Genomic DNA, 16836 nt, shown 5'->3' with positions numbered 1-16836 from the left:
TGTTGCCCTTCAAATATTTATTTCAATGATTTGGAGAAGGTTATGGGGTGCAAGGTTTGTGGATAGTTGGGCATACTTTAATGAGGATGTTTGGACTCTGCATTAGAACATAAATAGGTTGAACAAATAGCTGAAAACTTGGAAAATATGGGTATGTGAGAATCAAAAAGTTATCTATATGCAGAGAAACCATAAATGAGTGGAGTACAATGGGATTTAGGTGCTTCAAAAACAAAGTTAGCAGGCATATTTGCCTTTAATATTTGCTTTAAAAATAGACTTATTACGCCTGGAGTACTCTGCTAAACTTTGGTTCCCTTTAATTTCTAAGCCCAGAAGACATTCATGAAGCTAGTTCCCGAGACGAGAACTATCCCATTTATTAGATCCACATTTTTATAAATTGAAGGGCAATTTTATTCAAACATATCAGATTCTAAAGAGGCATAACAAGACAGACGCTGAGACATCGAAATTAGATCGGGGGCCAGTTAGAAATAAGGATTTCATCTCACAGAAATTGGTGAATCTCAGAAATTATTAACTTAGGAGGGTTACAGAGGCTGAATCATTGGACGTATTTAAAATGAAAGCAGACACATTCTTGAAAGATCAGGGAATTTTATTCTATGTGGAACTGTAGCAGAAAGGTAGCTGAAACCTCAGACAGATCAAACAATAAAGGCAGTGCAGACGTGAAGCCAAGTGGCACTCTTCTCCACCTTGTAATATGCATGTAAAAACATTGTGGTATATACTGGAATTTCTAGGCCAAAATCCTCCTTTAATATGCAAACTCAGTTAGAAGTTATAAACCTACTTAGGAAAAAGCAGAACACAAAGTATCCACCTTCACATAACATGATAAACTTACCAATCCCATCACCTTCCCTCCACCCCCATCCTGCCATCCACCTTCCCAATTCCAATCATGTTCACCATCATCATTCATATTCTTCCACATCCTCCGTCATATTCATCTGCATTGTCAAGGGATTTCCTCCATCAGAAGATTAAAGAGATGATGTCATCAGCTAATGAGTTGGAACTTATTAAATGCCTTTTACACAACAAAGAAAGCCAGAGAACTTCACAGTAAAATTACCAAGCTACATTTTCCATTAAACCACCCAAGGCCATGAGATACAGGAGCAGAATTAGGCCATTCAGCCCATCGAGTCTGCTCCACCATATCATTATGGCTAATCCCAGATCCCACTCAACCCCACATACCTGCTTTCTCGCCGTATCCTTTGATGGCCTGGCCAATCAGGAAACGATCAATGCTCGCCTTAAACGTACCCGAGACCAGTCAGAAGAAAAATTTCCATGGTTTATTGAAATGTGGAATTGAGGTCATAATCTCACCAGCCTTGACCTCTTGAAAGGAAGGACAAACTGAATGGACCAAATGGCCCACTCCTGCTCCTAATACACATGTTGTATCAGAGACACAAGAGCTACTGGGGCAGGAGTAAGACAAGAAACCAATCCACACGAGGCCTCGGGTTACATATGCCTGGTGTCAAGAAATGTACAAGAGGCTTAAACCAAACACAGAGCAGAAATGAGTTAACGTTGAGCGATCATTTTAACAAGAAGCAACAAAACAAGAGAGAACAGATACTTAACGGCAAGGTGACATGGTATCTGAAGGATAAGGGCAACATGTTGAGTATGGCTAGTTGAATGGGTGAACAAGGATTGCAGATGACAGCTGGGTTTATGCAGGCTGCAGGTGATGATTTGGAAACGAGTAGCAGGTGACTCCTGTTAGCTGAGTGGAGACTGGGAGGTGCCTGTCTGTGCAGGCCTGACACCTGGATGGGAATGGAAGGAGGCAGGTGCAGCCTCAGACAACTGGAGAACAATGGAGAGCTGGAAGATGGTCATCTCAAAGTCACCACTACCTTCCCAAAGCAACTAAAGATGGTAATGAAAGTCAGCTCTGTGCCCATGCTTAACTTTTATAACTTGAAATCTTTTATTTTTACCAAGCCCTGTGGTAATTCCCTGAACAGCTTGAAATACAGGTTCGCTCTCCACATCACACTCTTTTCCAACAGTAGGATGAATTCCTGAGTCAGTCCACATAAGTCCAGATAGCCTAATAATTGGCCACACTGCACCAACAAAAATAGTTCTGTGGATTTTGTGCAGCAGAATTGACTCACCAGCATCACACTCCACAGGATTCTTCAGAATGCTTTCAATATTCATGTGCCTGCAACCTCTATAATATCCCTACAGAAATACTGAAAACAGTGAGAACCACTTACATTTTGTTTCTTCCTTTCAAGCAGGGATGATACAGGACTTTGACAGCATTGTTTGCTTCACACAAACGGACTGTAGATTCATTCGTCACAGTGGTACTGGCAACTGCAGTAAAATCACAAATGGTATCGTTGTGTGATCTCACCAGCAGGGTGTCCGAATTCAAAAGCCAGAGCTGCGAACGAAAGAAGAAAAGTATATCTATTACATGCAAACACACCTGGGAGTAAATAAAAGACAGCGATTACGGATTCTACAGCTTTTTCAATATTGTCATGCTCTGGCTGACTGAATTGTGAAAACCCACTTGCCAAGCGTCATAACAACATATAACACAGTACAGATCCTTCAGCCCACGATGTTGTGCCAGCCCTTCAACCTGTTCCAAAATCAAGTTAGCCCTTCCCTCCCACACGGCCCTGGATTTATTCTTCATCCATGTGCCTGTCTAAAAGTTCCTTAAATATTCTTACTGTATCAGAGACCCTTCATCAGGTGTGGAAAGGAAGGGGAAAGAGGCCAGGATAAGCAGGTGCGGAGAAGGGAAAGAATATAAGCAGGAAGGTGATAGGTGAAGCAAAGTCCTCCCAAACTCTTCACCTCACCCATCACTTTCCAGTTTGTACTCTTTCGTCTTCTGCCCACATACTTATTCTGGCTTCTTCCCACTTCCTTTACAGTCCTGATGAAAGGGCTTGGCCCAGAACATTGCCTGTTTACTGCTCTCCATGGATGCTGTCTGACCTGCTGAGTTTCTCCACAATTTTGTGTGTATTGCTCTAGATCGCGAACATTTGCAGAATCTATGTTTATTCTGATACGATGTGCACTGCTCTAGATTTTCAGCATCTGCAGCTTCTGATGTCCCCCCAGTTTGAAATTGCTTCATGAAGGGATACTTAACTTTACCGTCCATTTGACGAAGCCTTCTCAGAGTCTCATGTTTCCTCCCCCAATAAACTCTTACCTACTTTTGGCTCATCCTTTCCTTAAAAGTCAACCCTTTCCCAGGAATCACCCTCATGAAAATAAAAAGTAAAATGGCAGATGCAACAAAAACAGGAAATATCAGAAGCACTAATCAAGCAATATCTGAGGATAGACAAACAGAGTACATGTTTCAGGTCAATAGGTGCTAAGGTCAAGGCGGGAGCATTCACAAACATGTTTGCCAAAAGTGACAAATAGCTGAACCAGCTCGGCTTCTTAAGATTCCTGCCACCATTGAAAAAGGTGTTAGTTATTGGAAATTGATCATTGCTGACACAGAACACCACTGAAGGAGTTACTCAGGGTAATTCTCCAGGCCCAACTATCTCCAGATGCATTGTCAATGACCTTCCTGATGTTTGCTTGCACAATGTTTAATTCAATTCACAGATCTTTAGTAAATGAAGCAACACACATCTCATGAAGCAAGTCCTATCCAACTTTCAAGCCTGGACTGACATGATAACATTCATGTCACAAAAGTGCCTGGTCATCACCATCTCCAACAACAGGAAGTCCAACCATCACCACTTGCTGTTGTCTGGGATGGAGCTTCCAGGTTCCAGAAGAGCCGGAATAGGCTAGGTCTATATTCCCTGGGGCAGAGGAAGTTAAGAGGGTACATGATTGAGGCGTATTAAATTATGAGGGCTACAGATAAGGCAGACTGCAGGGAAGTATTCACCATATCTGGAGAACATAGACTTAAGGTAAGGAGTAAGAGATTTTGGGGAGGATTTAAGTTATGCAGGGAACTTATTTATGCAGAGACAGGCAAGTACAAAGCTTGAAAGTGGTGGAAGAACCACTGGCAGCAATTCAGAATTGTCTAGACAAGAACTTGAATTGCTTGGACATACAAGGCTTGGGAGCAAACTCAAAATCACATTCAGATGTATGATGCGAAATTACTTGTTCTGCAGAGCAAGTACTAGGAGATGAGATTTGCATAGATGGATGTTCACCCATAATTATGAGCCCAAAGTTCAAAGAAAATTTTATTATCAAAGTACACATACGTCACTATATACAACCCTGAGATTCATTTACCCATGGGCATACTCAGCAAATAGTAACCATAACAGGATCATTGAAAGATCAGCTAGAGTGTAGAAGACAACAAACTGCAAATGCAAATATAAATAAATACAGGTGTCCCCCCATTTTTCGAACATTTGCTTTACGACAGCTCGCTGTTACGAAAGACCTACAATAGTTACCTGTTTTCGCTAACAGAAGGTGTTTTCACTGTTACAAAAAAAGGCAGCACGCGTGCCAAGCAGCCAAGCTCCTCCCCCGGAACTGCATTCTAGCCGGCATTGCTTAAACACATGCCTGTGAGCATCTGTGCTTTATGTCGATTTATTTTGTGCATCCATTAGCAAGATGAGTTCTAAGGTGTCAGAAAAGCCTAAAAGAGCGCTTAAGGGTGTTACACAGTGTAAAACTAGACATAATTAAGAGTTTCAATCATGGTGAACAAAGTAAGGACATAGTGATTTTGGCTAAGGGTTTGTGGAAGTTGACGAAGATGATGTTGAAGAGGTTTTGGCATCCCATGACCAAGAACTGAAAGATGAAGAGCTGATGAAGAGGAAAGGATAACAATTGAAACCGAACGCAGTAGTGAAAGGGTTTGAGTGCTTACAAAGAACTGTATGATAGAAAAATGCGCGAGGCTAAGCAGTCACGCATACTGTCGTTTTTCAAGCCTTCCACATCAGCCACAGCAGACGACGAACCTAGACCTTCGACATCGAGGCAGGCAGACATAGAAGGTGACCTGCCTGCCCTGATGGAAACAGACGACGATGAGATGACACACCCCAGTCTCTTCTACCTCCCACCACCCCAACCTCCAACGACTCAGCCTAACACACCATCATCAGTGTGCTCACCATCTTCCCGATTCCGGTAAGTGAAACTACACTGTACATACATTGTTTCTACTTTATATAGGCTGTGTATTTTTATGTGTTACTTGGTAGTTTAATAGCTTAAAGGTTACTGGAAAAAGTGTTTCTGTCGGGAGCACTTGCCCCGTGTGTTTCTGCCGGGAGCGCTTGCCCCGTGTGTTTCTGTCGGGAGCGCTTGCCCCGTGTGTTTCTGTCGGGAGCGCTTGCCCCGTGTGTTTCTGCCGGGAGCGCTTGCTCGTGTGTTTCTGTCGGGAGCGCTTGCCCCGTGTGTTTCTGCCGGGAGCGCTTGCCCCGTGTGTTTCTGCCGGGAGCCCTTGCCCCGTCTGTTTCTGCCGGGAGCACTTTCCCCGTGTGTTTCTGTCGGGAGCACATGCCCCGTGTGTTTCTGTCGGGAGCACATGCCCCGTGTGTTTCTGTCGGGAGCACCTACGCCGTGTGTTTCTGTCGGGAGCGCTTGCCCCGTGTGTTTCTGCCCAGAGCACTTGCCCCGTGTGTTTCTGTCGGGAGCGCTTGCCCCGTGTGTTTCTGCCCGGAGCACTTGCCCCGTGTGTTTCTGTCGGGAGCACTTGCCCCGTGTGTTTCTGCCCGGAGCGCTTGCACCGTGTGTTTCTGTCGGGAGCGCTTGCCCCGTGTGTTTCTGCCGGGAGCACCTACGCCGTGTGTTTCTGCCGGGAGCACCTACGCCGTGTGTTTCTGCCGGGAGCGCTTGCCCCGTGTGTTTCTGCCGGGAGCGCTTGCCCCGTGTGTTTCTGCCGGGAGCGCTTGCCCCGTGTGTTTCTGTCGGGAGCGCTTGCCCCGTGTGTTTCTGCCGGGAGCGCTTGCCCCGTGTGTTTCTGTTGGGAGCGCTTGCCCCGTGTGTTTCTGCCGGGAGCGCTTGTGCCCCGTGTGTTTCTGCCGGGAGCACTTGCCCCGTGTGTTTCTGTCGGGAGCGCTTGTGCCCCGTGTGTTTCTGCCGGGAGCACTTGCCCCGTGTGTTTCTGCCGGGAGCGCTTGCCCCGTGTGTTTCTGTCGGGAGCGCTTGCCCCGTGTTTTTCTGCCGGGAGCGCTTGTGCCCCGTGTGTTTCTGCCGGGAGCACTTGCCCCGTGTGTTTCTGCCGGGAGCACTTGCCCCGTGTGTTTCTGCCGGGAGCACTTGCCCCGTGTGTTTCTGCCCGGAGCACTTGCCCCGTGTGTTTCTGTCGGAAGCACTTGCCCCGTGTATTTCTGCCTGGAGCACTTGCCCCGTGTGTTTCTGTCGGGAGCACTTGCCCCGTGTATTTCTGCCGGGAGCACTTGCCCCGTGTATTTCTGCCGGGAGCACTTGCCCCGTGTATTTCTGCCGGGAGCACTTGCCCCGTGTGTTTCTGCCGGGAGTGCTGCTGAGAGCGTTTGCGTGAGATTTTCGCTGCGATGGACGGTGCTGCAATAATTGCAGAAAAGTATTCCTACATTATATAGGCTGTGTATTTATCAGATCATTCCTGCTTTTACTATATGTTACTGTTATTTTAGGTTTTATGTGTTATTTGGCATGATTTGGTAGGTTATTTTTTGGGTCTGCGAACGCTCACAAATTTTTCCCATATAAATAAATGGTAATTGCTTCTTCACTTTACGACATTCCGGCTTACAAACCACTTCATAGGATCGCTCTACCTTCAAATAGCGGGGGAAACCTGTAGCAATAAATAACGAGAACATGAAATAACAAGATAAAGAATCCTTAAAGTTGTGGGAACATCTCAACGGATGGGCAAGTGAGTGTAGTTGGCCACTTTGTTCAAGAGTCTAATGGTTGAGGGGTAGTAACTGTTCTTAAACCTGGTGTTGTTAGCTCTGAGACTCTTGTACCTTCTACCTGATGGCAGCAGCAAAAAAAGAGCTTGTTCTGGGTGGCGAGAATCTCTGATGATGAATGCTGCTTTCCTACGACAGTGTTTCATGTGGATGTGCTCAATGATTGGGAGGGCTTTACCCCTGGTGTACTAGACAAATCCATTACCTTTTACTGGATTTTCTTTTCAAAGGCATTGGTGTTTCCTTACCAGGCTGTGATGCAGCCAGTCAATACACTCTCCACTACATATCTATAGAAGTTTGTCAAAGTTTCACATGTCATGCCGGATCTTCGTAGACTCCTAAGGAAGTAGAGACGCTGCCATACTTTCTTCGCAATCGTACTAATGTGCTTAGTCCAGGAGAGATCCTCTGAAATAGTAACAACCAGGAATTTGAAGTAACCAACTCTCTTTACCTCTGATCCTCCAATGAGGACTGGCACATGGGCTTGGCCTTGCTGACGCTGAGACACCACTCAGCCAAATTTTCAGTCTCCCTCCTGGATGCTTTCATTCGGCCTACAACAGTGGTGTCATTAGCAAACCTGAATATGGCTTTGAGGCAGGTCACCATGTTCTTCTTGGGCACCGCTGTGATTGAAGTCTGCTTAAAGCAGGTCGGTAGCACACACTGCCGAAGTAAGAGGTTCATGATCTCAGTGAGCACACCAGCCAGTTACCCCATCCGGCTTGGGTGACTTCCTTGGATTCATCCTCCTGAAGGCAGCCCACACGTGGGAGTCAGATACTGAGATCAAAGGATCATCGGGAGATGTGGAGGTCACATTGGTTCATCCACGTTCTGATGGTCAAAGCGACCATAGAAGGCATTGAGGAAGCAAAACCCCGCTGACTCCCATGTCACTTGATTTAACTTTATGAGAGCATTCAAGCCCTACTACTACTGTCAAGCATTCCTTATTGATTCAAGTTAGGTCTGGAATTTCCACTTCACCCGTGAGAGTTTTCCAGAGATCATACTTGCACCTCCTGTAGCATTCTTGGTCTCCAGACTTGAACGTCTCTGATCTGGCCCTCAGGTCTCATGGTCCATCCTGGGCTTCTGATAGGGGAAAGCTCTGGTGGAACACAGGTAAAGGGCTGGACAATATGGTATCTGATAGGAGGTCAGAACAGTGCAATAAAAGGAAGGAAGTGGAGAACTAAGGGAAGAGAAGAAAGGGAGTGAATACTCACCAACTGTCTAGATGAGTGCAACTCCAACAACACTGCACAACTAAGTAGACCTCTTGATTCACATTTCATCTACACCCTAAACATTTATTCCCAAATCCATTGTGGCTGCTCTGCATGTCCTGTACAAAGTTCACTGCAATTACTTAGCTACTCTACCTACAATCTCTACTACAAGGAAGACAATGAAAGTAGGTTCACGAGAGTACCACCATGTCAATTTCCTATCCATGTTGCACACCATTCTGCTGCCCTTCATCATTACCGGGTCTCAGCTGGCAAGTCAATACAACAGTTGTAGAAATGAAACAATTCAAGGTGGTTCACCATCACTAGCAGTGTTCCAGGTGTTGAAGAGTGTGAGGGAAGAGAAATGAGTATAGTTACTATCACAAGGGAGAAGGTGCTTAAAAAGCTGAAAGATCTAAAGGTACATAAGTCACCCGGACCAGATGAACTGCATCCCACGGTTCTGAAAAAGGTAGCGGTTGAGATTGTGGAGGCATTAGCAATGATCTTTCAAAAATCATTGGACTCTGGCATGGTTCCAGAGGACTGGAAAATTGCAAATGTCACTCCACTCTTTAAGAAAGGAGGAAGGCAGCAGAAAGAAAATAACAGACCAGTTAGCCTGACCTCAGTTGGTTGGAAAGATGTTGGAATCAATTGTTAAGGACAAGGTTATGGGATATTTGGTGACACGGGACAAGATAAGACAAATTCAACATGGTTTCCTTCAGGGAAAATCTTGCCTGACAAACCTGGTGGAATTCTTTGAGATTAAAAGTAGGATAGATAAAGGGGATGCAGTGGATGTTGTACATTTGGACTTCAGACGAGGCTGCTTACCAAGTTAAAAGCCCATGGTATTACAGGAAAGTTACCAGCATGGTTAGAGCATTGGCTAATTGGTAGGAGGCAGCAAATGGGAATAAAAGGATCCTCTTCTGGTTGGCTGCCAATGACTAATAGTTGGTGTTGGGACCGCTTCTTTTTATGCTGTATATCAATGATTTAGATAATGGAATAGATGGCTTTGTTGCCAAGTTTGCAGACAATATGAAGACTGGTGGAGGGGGCAGGTAGTGTTGAGGAAACAGGTAGGCTGCAGAAGGATGGGCAAGAAAATGGCAAATGTAATACAATGTTGGAAAATGCGTGGTCATGCACTTTGGTAGAAGAAATAAATGTGCAGACTATTTTCTAAACAGGGAGAAAATCTAAAAATCTGAGATGCAAAGGGACTTGGGAGTCCTTGTGCAGAATGACCTAAAGGTTAACTTACCGGGTGAGTCGGTGGTGAGGACGGCAAATTCAATGTTAGCATTCACTCTAAGAGGTCAAAAATATAAGAGCAGGGATGTGTTGCTACTTTATAAGACACTGGTGAGGCCTCTCCTTGAGTATTGTGAACAGTTTTGGGTGCCTTATCTAAGAAAGATGTGCTGGCATTAGTGAGGGTTCAGAGGAGATTCACAGGGATGATTCTGGGAATGAAAGGGTTATTATATGATGAACATTTAATGGCTGCGGGCTTGTAATCACTAGAATTTAGAAGGTTGGGGAGATGGATTTCACTGAAACCTTTCTAAGGTTGAAAGCCCTGCAGAGTAGATGTGGAAAGGATTTTTCCCATGGTGGGGTGGTCTAGGACAAGGGCACAGTATCAGGATAGAGGGGCATCCATTTAAAACACAGATGCAGAGAAATTTCTGTCACTAGACGGTGGTGAATTTGTGGAATTTATTACCACGGGCAGATGTGGAGGCCAGGTTGTTGGGTATAGTTAAGGCAGAGATTGATAGTTTCTTGATTGGCCGTGGCAGGGCTGAGGAGGAGAAAAAAAGAACCAGCCATGATTGAATGATGGAGCAGACTCGTCTTGAGAGGCAAAATAGACTATCTCTGCTTCAGTGTCTTGTGGGATATCTTCCTCAGGGCAATGTGGAATGAACATTGCATGAACTTAGAGTCAGCACCATGGGCATTGCCAACAACACCCACATGCCGAAATACGGATTAGAAAGTAGCAAGAACCCACATACTATCTGAACAGTGTGTTGCAGATTCCAGTTTCCATACTTGTCACTAAAAATCAGCATCAAGTTGAATTTCTATTGCACTAAAAACTCTCTGTAAACCAACATACCTCAGTTTTAATCAGTCCACCCGACTCCCAATTCTCCCTGACACCAGTGACCAAATTTAGGAAGCAAAGGTGATGATGGGAAATAGCACAAAATGAAGTTATGAATTTAAATCTCAATGTGAATTGTACCCTCTGGTAGGAGAGCATTAGGGGGGAAAAAAGTAAACAGTAACTATTTTAAAGACAAGCAGTTCACCAATACTCATTGGAGAAATGAAACTGCCATCCTTCTCCAATGTCCTGCCTAGACAGACCCAAGATCACTGAACAAATGGCTTTTTCCTCAAGAAAGTCCAAGTCACTCAGCAGGGTTAGCCATGACAGTCAGTTCTTCACTGTCTTTACTGGATGGGCAAAACCTCCATCTTCCATCATAATCCTGATTACAAAATACAAAAATAACACAAGTAGGCATTGGATAGCAAAACAAAACGCAGTTTCTAAGGGGGAGTAAAACTATTCAAGATCTTATGTTTAGGATTGATTAAATTTTAAGCCAAACAGTGATCTATGTCTGAAGTGCTTGACAAGATTTGCAAACATACATGTCTACTGGCAGATTTTATGAACTAACAATTTAGTCACACTTAATAAATGTTATGACTCACATCATTGTTAATTGGCAATGTTTCCTTAATGATTGTCTAATTTTTAAACGTCAAATATATTAATAAGATCAAATAAAAAGCTTTCCACAGTCATCAGCCTCAGATTTTTACAGCTGAATTCTCAAACACATGCAATGTACTGGTTCTTCAATGTAACACGGACAAAATCCTGGAGGAACTCAGCAGGCCAGGCAACATCTAGGAAAATAGTACAGTCAATAGAGTTTTGGCCCAAAACATTGACTGAACTATTTTCCTAGATGCTGCCAGGCCTGCTGGATTCCACCAGCAATTTGTGTGTGTTGCTCGGATTTCCAGCATCTGCAGATTTTCTCTTGTTTGCGGTTCTTCAATGTGGTTTCTGGTGCTTCACCGATCACACTAGCATGATGAGCACACACTGCAGAATTACCTGTCGGACAAATTTCTGTCTGGGTGTTACAACTTGCTGGAGACCCCAAGCTAGAGCAGGGTGGATCCTCACAAGAAAGGATTCTACACCTACTGAGCTTAAAAGGACAGTCAAATAGTGGGTCCTGTGGGCCTCCTCAGGGAAAGAAACTTCCACAAAACCAAGAGAAAACCTCCTGTCATTAATTAATCTCGCCCAGCTCTGACAAAGGACTTCCAACCAAAAGCAATATAGAGTTGTAGAGTTCAACAAACACTGCCTGAACTGCTGAGTGTTTCTAGTATTTTCTGTTTTTTATTGAAAAGATTCCTTCACCAGTTCTCAGTCAGGGAACAGCTGATGGGATACAAGGCCAGATTAAAATAGAAGATGCATAATAAAAATAAGTGGAAACCAATCAGGGTTTCTACATAACAACACACACAAAATGCTGGTGGAACACAGCAGGCCAGGCAGCATCTATAGGGAGAAGCGCTGTCAACGTTTCGGGCCGAGACGTCGACAGCGCTTCTCCCTATAGATGCTGCCTGGCCTGCTGTGTTCCACCAGCATTTTGTGTGTGTTGTTGTTTGAATTTCCAACATCTGCAGATTTCCCAGGGTTTCTACATAATTGGGCATAAAGAGGAATGAAATATCAAGCAAAAGATCGATAAGAAACTAACCCAAGTCCAGAGCATCACATTAGAATGAAAGAAACATACTTGGGTACAAGAAATCAGTAAGAAGAGGGAACTCATCTTCTGGTTCAAAAGTCTTCAATAAGAATTCCACTGACCCACCAATATCTAAAATACTGGTCCCTGAAAACAAATGACATACGAATACCAATTCACTTCAAGTGCTTCATAGGAAATAAAACCCATGGGCCAAGAGAACCTGATTAACTGATATAACTGACTGTCAAATCAGATGTGACTGCAACCCGATAAATAGCAGCAAAAATAACCAATAACTTAATCAGCGCGAATATAAATGCACTCACTGCTTAGCTGCACCTTTAAAATATGCTGAGACAAGCAATTCATATAAAACAGCAATTTAAAAAAATCACTTAATATATTTTGCCAGAATTCTTTTCAGCAGTAATCTTGGTTCCTCACGGAGGCTAATAAAAGTTATATTGATGCAAGAATAAAGGTAAAGGCTTAAATTAACATTATTTACTTGCATAATTCACATTCTGCTTCAGAAGCCCAACGTCAGCTCACACAACTGAGCTCAAAGTCATTTCCCTTGTTGAATTTTGTAATATCCAAAGCAGCCTTACTGCCACTCTTTACATTGAAAATCAGAGCTAATTGTCCACAATCAAGATTCTACCAACAAGTAATGCAGCACTTCCAGCCCACCACCAATAATCCCCTAACTGCATTATCAGGTTCATTAATTTTAAATTAAAAACAGTTTCCAAAAATAATTCATTGTTTAAATGAGTCAGTTTTTCCCCTTGCTTTGTTTGTTGAGAAAGCAATGTCTGAACGCACTGACTTTATGCGTACATGCTATCCTTTGGCTTTATTTTTCAAGGGTCTTCTCGGCAGTGATTACTCTGGAAATCAATTCCCACATTGGGAGTTAACTCCCTTAATTTAGTGAAGCTTGAACTAGACCTGATCATACAACTCACTTTCGGCTGAAGGTACTATTGGGTGCTACCTCAGCCTAACAATCTATTCTCAATTTTGGTAACAGATGTTTCCAATATTAGGCATTAATTAATATATGCTTTTCTAAAAATTTAGTTGTTCATTTTAAATTCCACTTCATTCTCTATGCGATCCGTATTTACAAAATAAAAATAATACTCCCAGAACAAAGTCCCCCTGACCACAAGTTCAACTCCAGGCTTCACAAGCCGTCCAGAACGCTTCCTTACTCAGCAAGGTATATCAAGTAGGAACTCCCTGGAAGAGACAACCGCTTGCTTAACCAGAGCAATTCCAGAGGAGATCCATAACTGCAGGCAGTAAAATTGATTTACTGTAAAACCACAATCTTGTTTTACAACAATACTTACAGTTTAATTTACTCTCAATTCCCCATTCAATAGCTCAATTAGAAGGTCTGTGCTGCTGAGATATACAAAAGCATCATTCTGAAAAGTTTGAAGTTCAAGTAAATTTATTATGAAAGTACATACAGGTTTCCCCCACTATTTGAAGGTAGAGCATTCCTATGAAACAGTTCGCAAGCCGGAATGTCGTAAAGTGAAGAAGCAATTACCATTTATTTATATGGGAAAAATTTGTGAGCATTCGCAGACCCAAAAAATAACCTACCAAATCATGCCAAATAACACATAAAACCTAAAATAACAGTAACATATAGTAAAAGCAGGAATGATCTGATAAATACACAGCCTATATAATGTAGGAATACTTTTCTACAATTATTGCAGCACTGTCCACCGCAGCGAAAATCTCACGCAAACGCTCTCAGCAGCACTCCCGACAGAAACACACGGGGCAAGCGCTCCCGACAGAAACACACGGGGCAAGCGCTCCCGACAGAAACACACGGGGCAAGCGCTCCCGACAGAAACACACGGGGCAAGCGCTCCCGGCAGAAACACACGGGGCAAGCGCTCCCGGCAGAAACACACGGGGCAAGCGCTCCCGGCAGAAACACACGGGGCAAGCGCTCCCGGCAGAAACACACGGGGCAAGCGCTCCCGGCAGAAACACACGGGGCAAGCGCTCCCGATAGAAACACACGGGGCAAGCGCTCCCGACAGAAACACACGGGGCAAGGGCTCCCGACAGAAACACACGGGGCAAGCGCTCCCGACAGAAACACACGGGGCAAGTGCTCCCGACAGAAACACACGGGGCAAGCGCTCCTGGCAGAAACACACGGGGCAAGTGCTCCCGACAGAAACACACGGGGCAAGTGCTCCAGGCAGAAACACACGGGGCAAGTGCTCCAGGCAGAAACACACGGGGCAAGTGCTCCCGACAGAATCACACGGGGCAAGTGCTCCCGACAGAAACACACGGGGCAAGTGCTCCCGACAGAAACACACGGGGCAAGTGCTCCCGACAGAAACACACGGGGCAAGTGCTCCAGGCAGAAACACACGGGGCAAGTGCTCCAGGCAGAAACACACGGGGCAAGTGCTCCCGACAGAATCACACGGGGCAAGTGCTCCCGACAGAAACACACGGGGCAAGTGCTCCCGGCAGAAACACACGGGGCAAGTGCTCCCGGCAGAAACACACGGGGCAAGCGCTCCCGGCAGAAACACACGGGGCAAGCGCTCCCGGCAGAAACACACGGGGCAAGCGCTCCCGGCAGAAACACACGGGGCAAGCGCTCCCGGCAGAAACACACGGGGCAAGCGCTCCCGGCAGAAACACACGGGGCAAGCGCTCCCGACAGAAACACACGGGGCAAGCGCTCCCGGCAGAAACACACGGGGCAAGCGCTCCCGGCAGAAACACACGGGGCAAGCGCTCCCGACAGAAACACACGGGGCAAGCGCTCCCGACAGAAACACACGGGGCAAGCGCTCCCGGCAGAAACACACGGGGCAAGCGCTCCCGGCAGAAACACACGGGGCAAGCGCTCCCGGCAGAAACACACGGGGCAAGCGCTCCCGGCAGAAACACACGGGGCAAGTGCTCCCGGCAGAAACACACGGGGCAAGCGCTCCCGGCAGAAACACACGGGGCAAGCGCTCCCGGCAGAAACACACGGGGCAAGCGCTCCCGGCAGAAACACACGGGGCAAGCGCTCCCGACAGAAACACACGGGGCAAGGGCTCCCGACAGAAACACACGGGGCAAGCGCTCCCGACAGAAACACACGGGGCAAGTGCTCCCGACAGAAACACACGGGGCAAGCGCTCCCGGCAGAAACACACGGGGCAAGTGCTCCCGACAGAAACACACGGGGCAAGTGCTCCAGGCAGAAACACACGGGGCAAGTGCTCCAGGCAGAATCACACGGGGCAAGTGCTCCCGACAGAATCACACGGGGCAAGTGCTCCCGACAGAAACACACGGGGCAAGTGCTCCCGACAGAAACACACGGGGCAAGTGCTCCCGACAGAAACACACGGGGCAAGTGCTCCAGGCAGAAACACACGGGGCACAAGCGCTCCCGGCAGAAACACACGGGGCAAGTGCTCCCGGCAGAAACACACGGGGCAAGCGCTCCCGGCAGAAACACACGGGGCAAGCGCTCCCGGCAGAAACACACGGGGCAAGCGCTCCCGGCAGAAACACACGGGGCAAGCGCTCCCGGCAGAAACACACGGGGCAAGCGCTTCCGGCAGAAACACACGGGGCAAGTGCTCCCGGCAGAAACACACGGGGCAAGCGCTCCCGACAGAAACACACGGGGCAAGCGCTCCCGGCAGAAACACACGGCGAAGGCGATCCCGGCAGAAACACACGGCGAAGGCGATCCCGGCAGAAACACACGGGGCAAGTGCTCCCGGCAGAAACACACGGGGCAAGTGCTCCAGGCAGAAACACACGGGGCAAGTGCTCCCGACAGAAACACACGGGGCAAGCGCTCCCGACAGAAACACACGGGGCAAGCGCTCCCGACAGAAACACACGGGGCAAGTGCTCCCGACAGAAACACACGGGGCAAGCGCTCCTGGCAGAAACACACGGGGCAAGCGCTCCCGACAGAAACACACGGGGCAAGCGCTCCTGGCAGAAACACACGGGGCAAGTGCTCCCGACAGAAACACACGGGGCAAGTGCTCCCGACAGAAACACACGGGGCAAGTGCTCCCGACAGAAACACATGGGGCAAGTGCTCCTGGCAGAAACACACGGGGCAAGTGCTCCCGACAGAAACACACGGGGCAAGGGCTCCCGACAGAAACACTCTTTCCAGTAACCTTTAAGTTATGAAGCTACCAAATAACACATAAAAATACACAGCCTATATAAAGTAGAAATAATGTACACTCAGTGTAGTTTCACTGCCCGGAATCGGGAAGACAGTGAAGACACAGATGATGGTGTATTAGGCTGAGTCATTGGAGGTTGGGGTGGTGGGAGGTGGAGGAGACTTGGGGGGGGGGGGGGGTGTCTTCTCATCATCATCTGTTTCCATCAGGGCAGGCAGGTCACCTTCTTCTATGTCTGCCTGCCTCAATGTCGAAGGTCGAGTTTTGTCGTCTGCTGTGGCTGATGTGGAAGGCTTGAAAAACGACAGTATGTTTGACTGCTTAGCCTTGTGCATTTTTCTATCATACAGTTCTTTGTAAGCACTCAAACCATCCTGAAAACCTATGTACCCTTTCAAAATTAAAGTCATACTTTTCTGCAATCATTGCAACGTTGTCAATTGCAGCGAAAATCTCACGCAATTGCTTCCCGTTCAGTTTCTGGACAACTTCCCTTTCTGGCCATTCACAACTGTGTTCTGTTTCAATTGTTATCCTTTCCTCTTCATCAGCTCTTCATCTCTCAGTTCTTGGTCATGGGATGCCAAAACCTCTTCAACATCAT

General features: G+C 46.4%; 1 protein-coding gene across 1 annotated transcript in view; it reads right to left on the bottom strand.

Moving 5' to 3' along the window:
- The window catches only part of ube3d (ubiquitin protein ligase E3D), a 168089-nt gene that overhangs the window by 120999 nt on the left and 30254 nt on the right, over positions 1-16836 (bottom strand). Inside the window, exon 8 of the mRNA XM_073056413.1 lies at positions 2280-2452. Within this exon, the coding sequence (XP_072912514.1) occupies positions 2280-2452 (173 nt within the window). The remainder of the gene's footprint in view (positions 1-2279; positions 2453-16836) is intronic.

Source organism: Hemitrygon akajei, chromosome 9 (assembly GCF_048418815.1).
Source record: "Hemitrygon akajei chromosome 9, sHemAka1.3, whole genome shotgun sequence".
In the NCBI taxonomy this organism is placed as follows: Eukaryota; Metazoa; Chordata; class Chondrichthyes; order Myliobatiformes; family Dasyatidae; genus Hemitrygon; species Hemitrygon akajei.
Note: the sequence above shows the minus strand (reverse complement) of the source record. Positions and strands in the feature narration are given on the sequence as shown.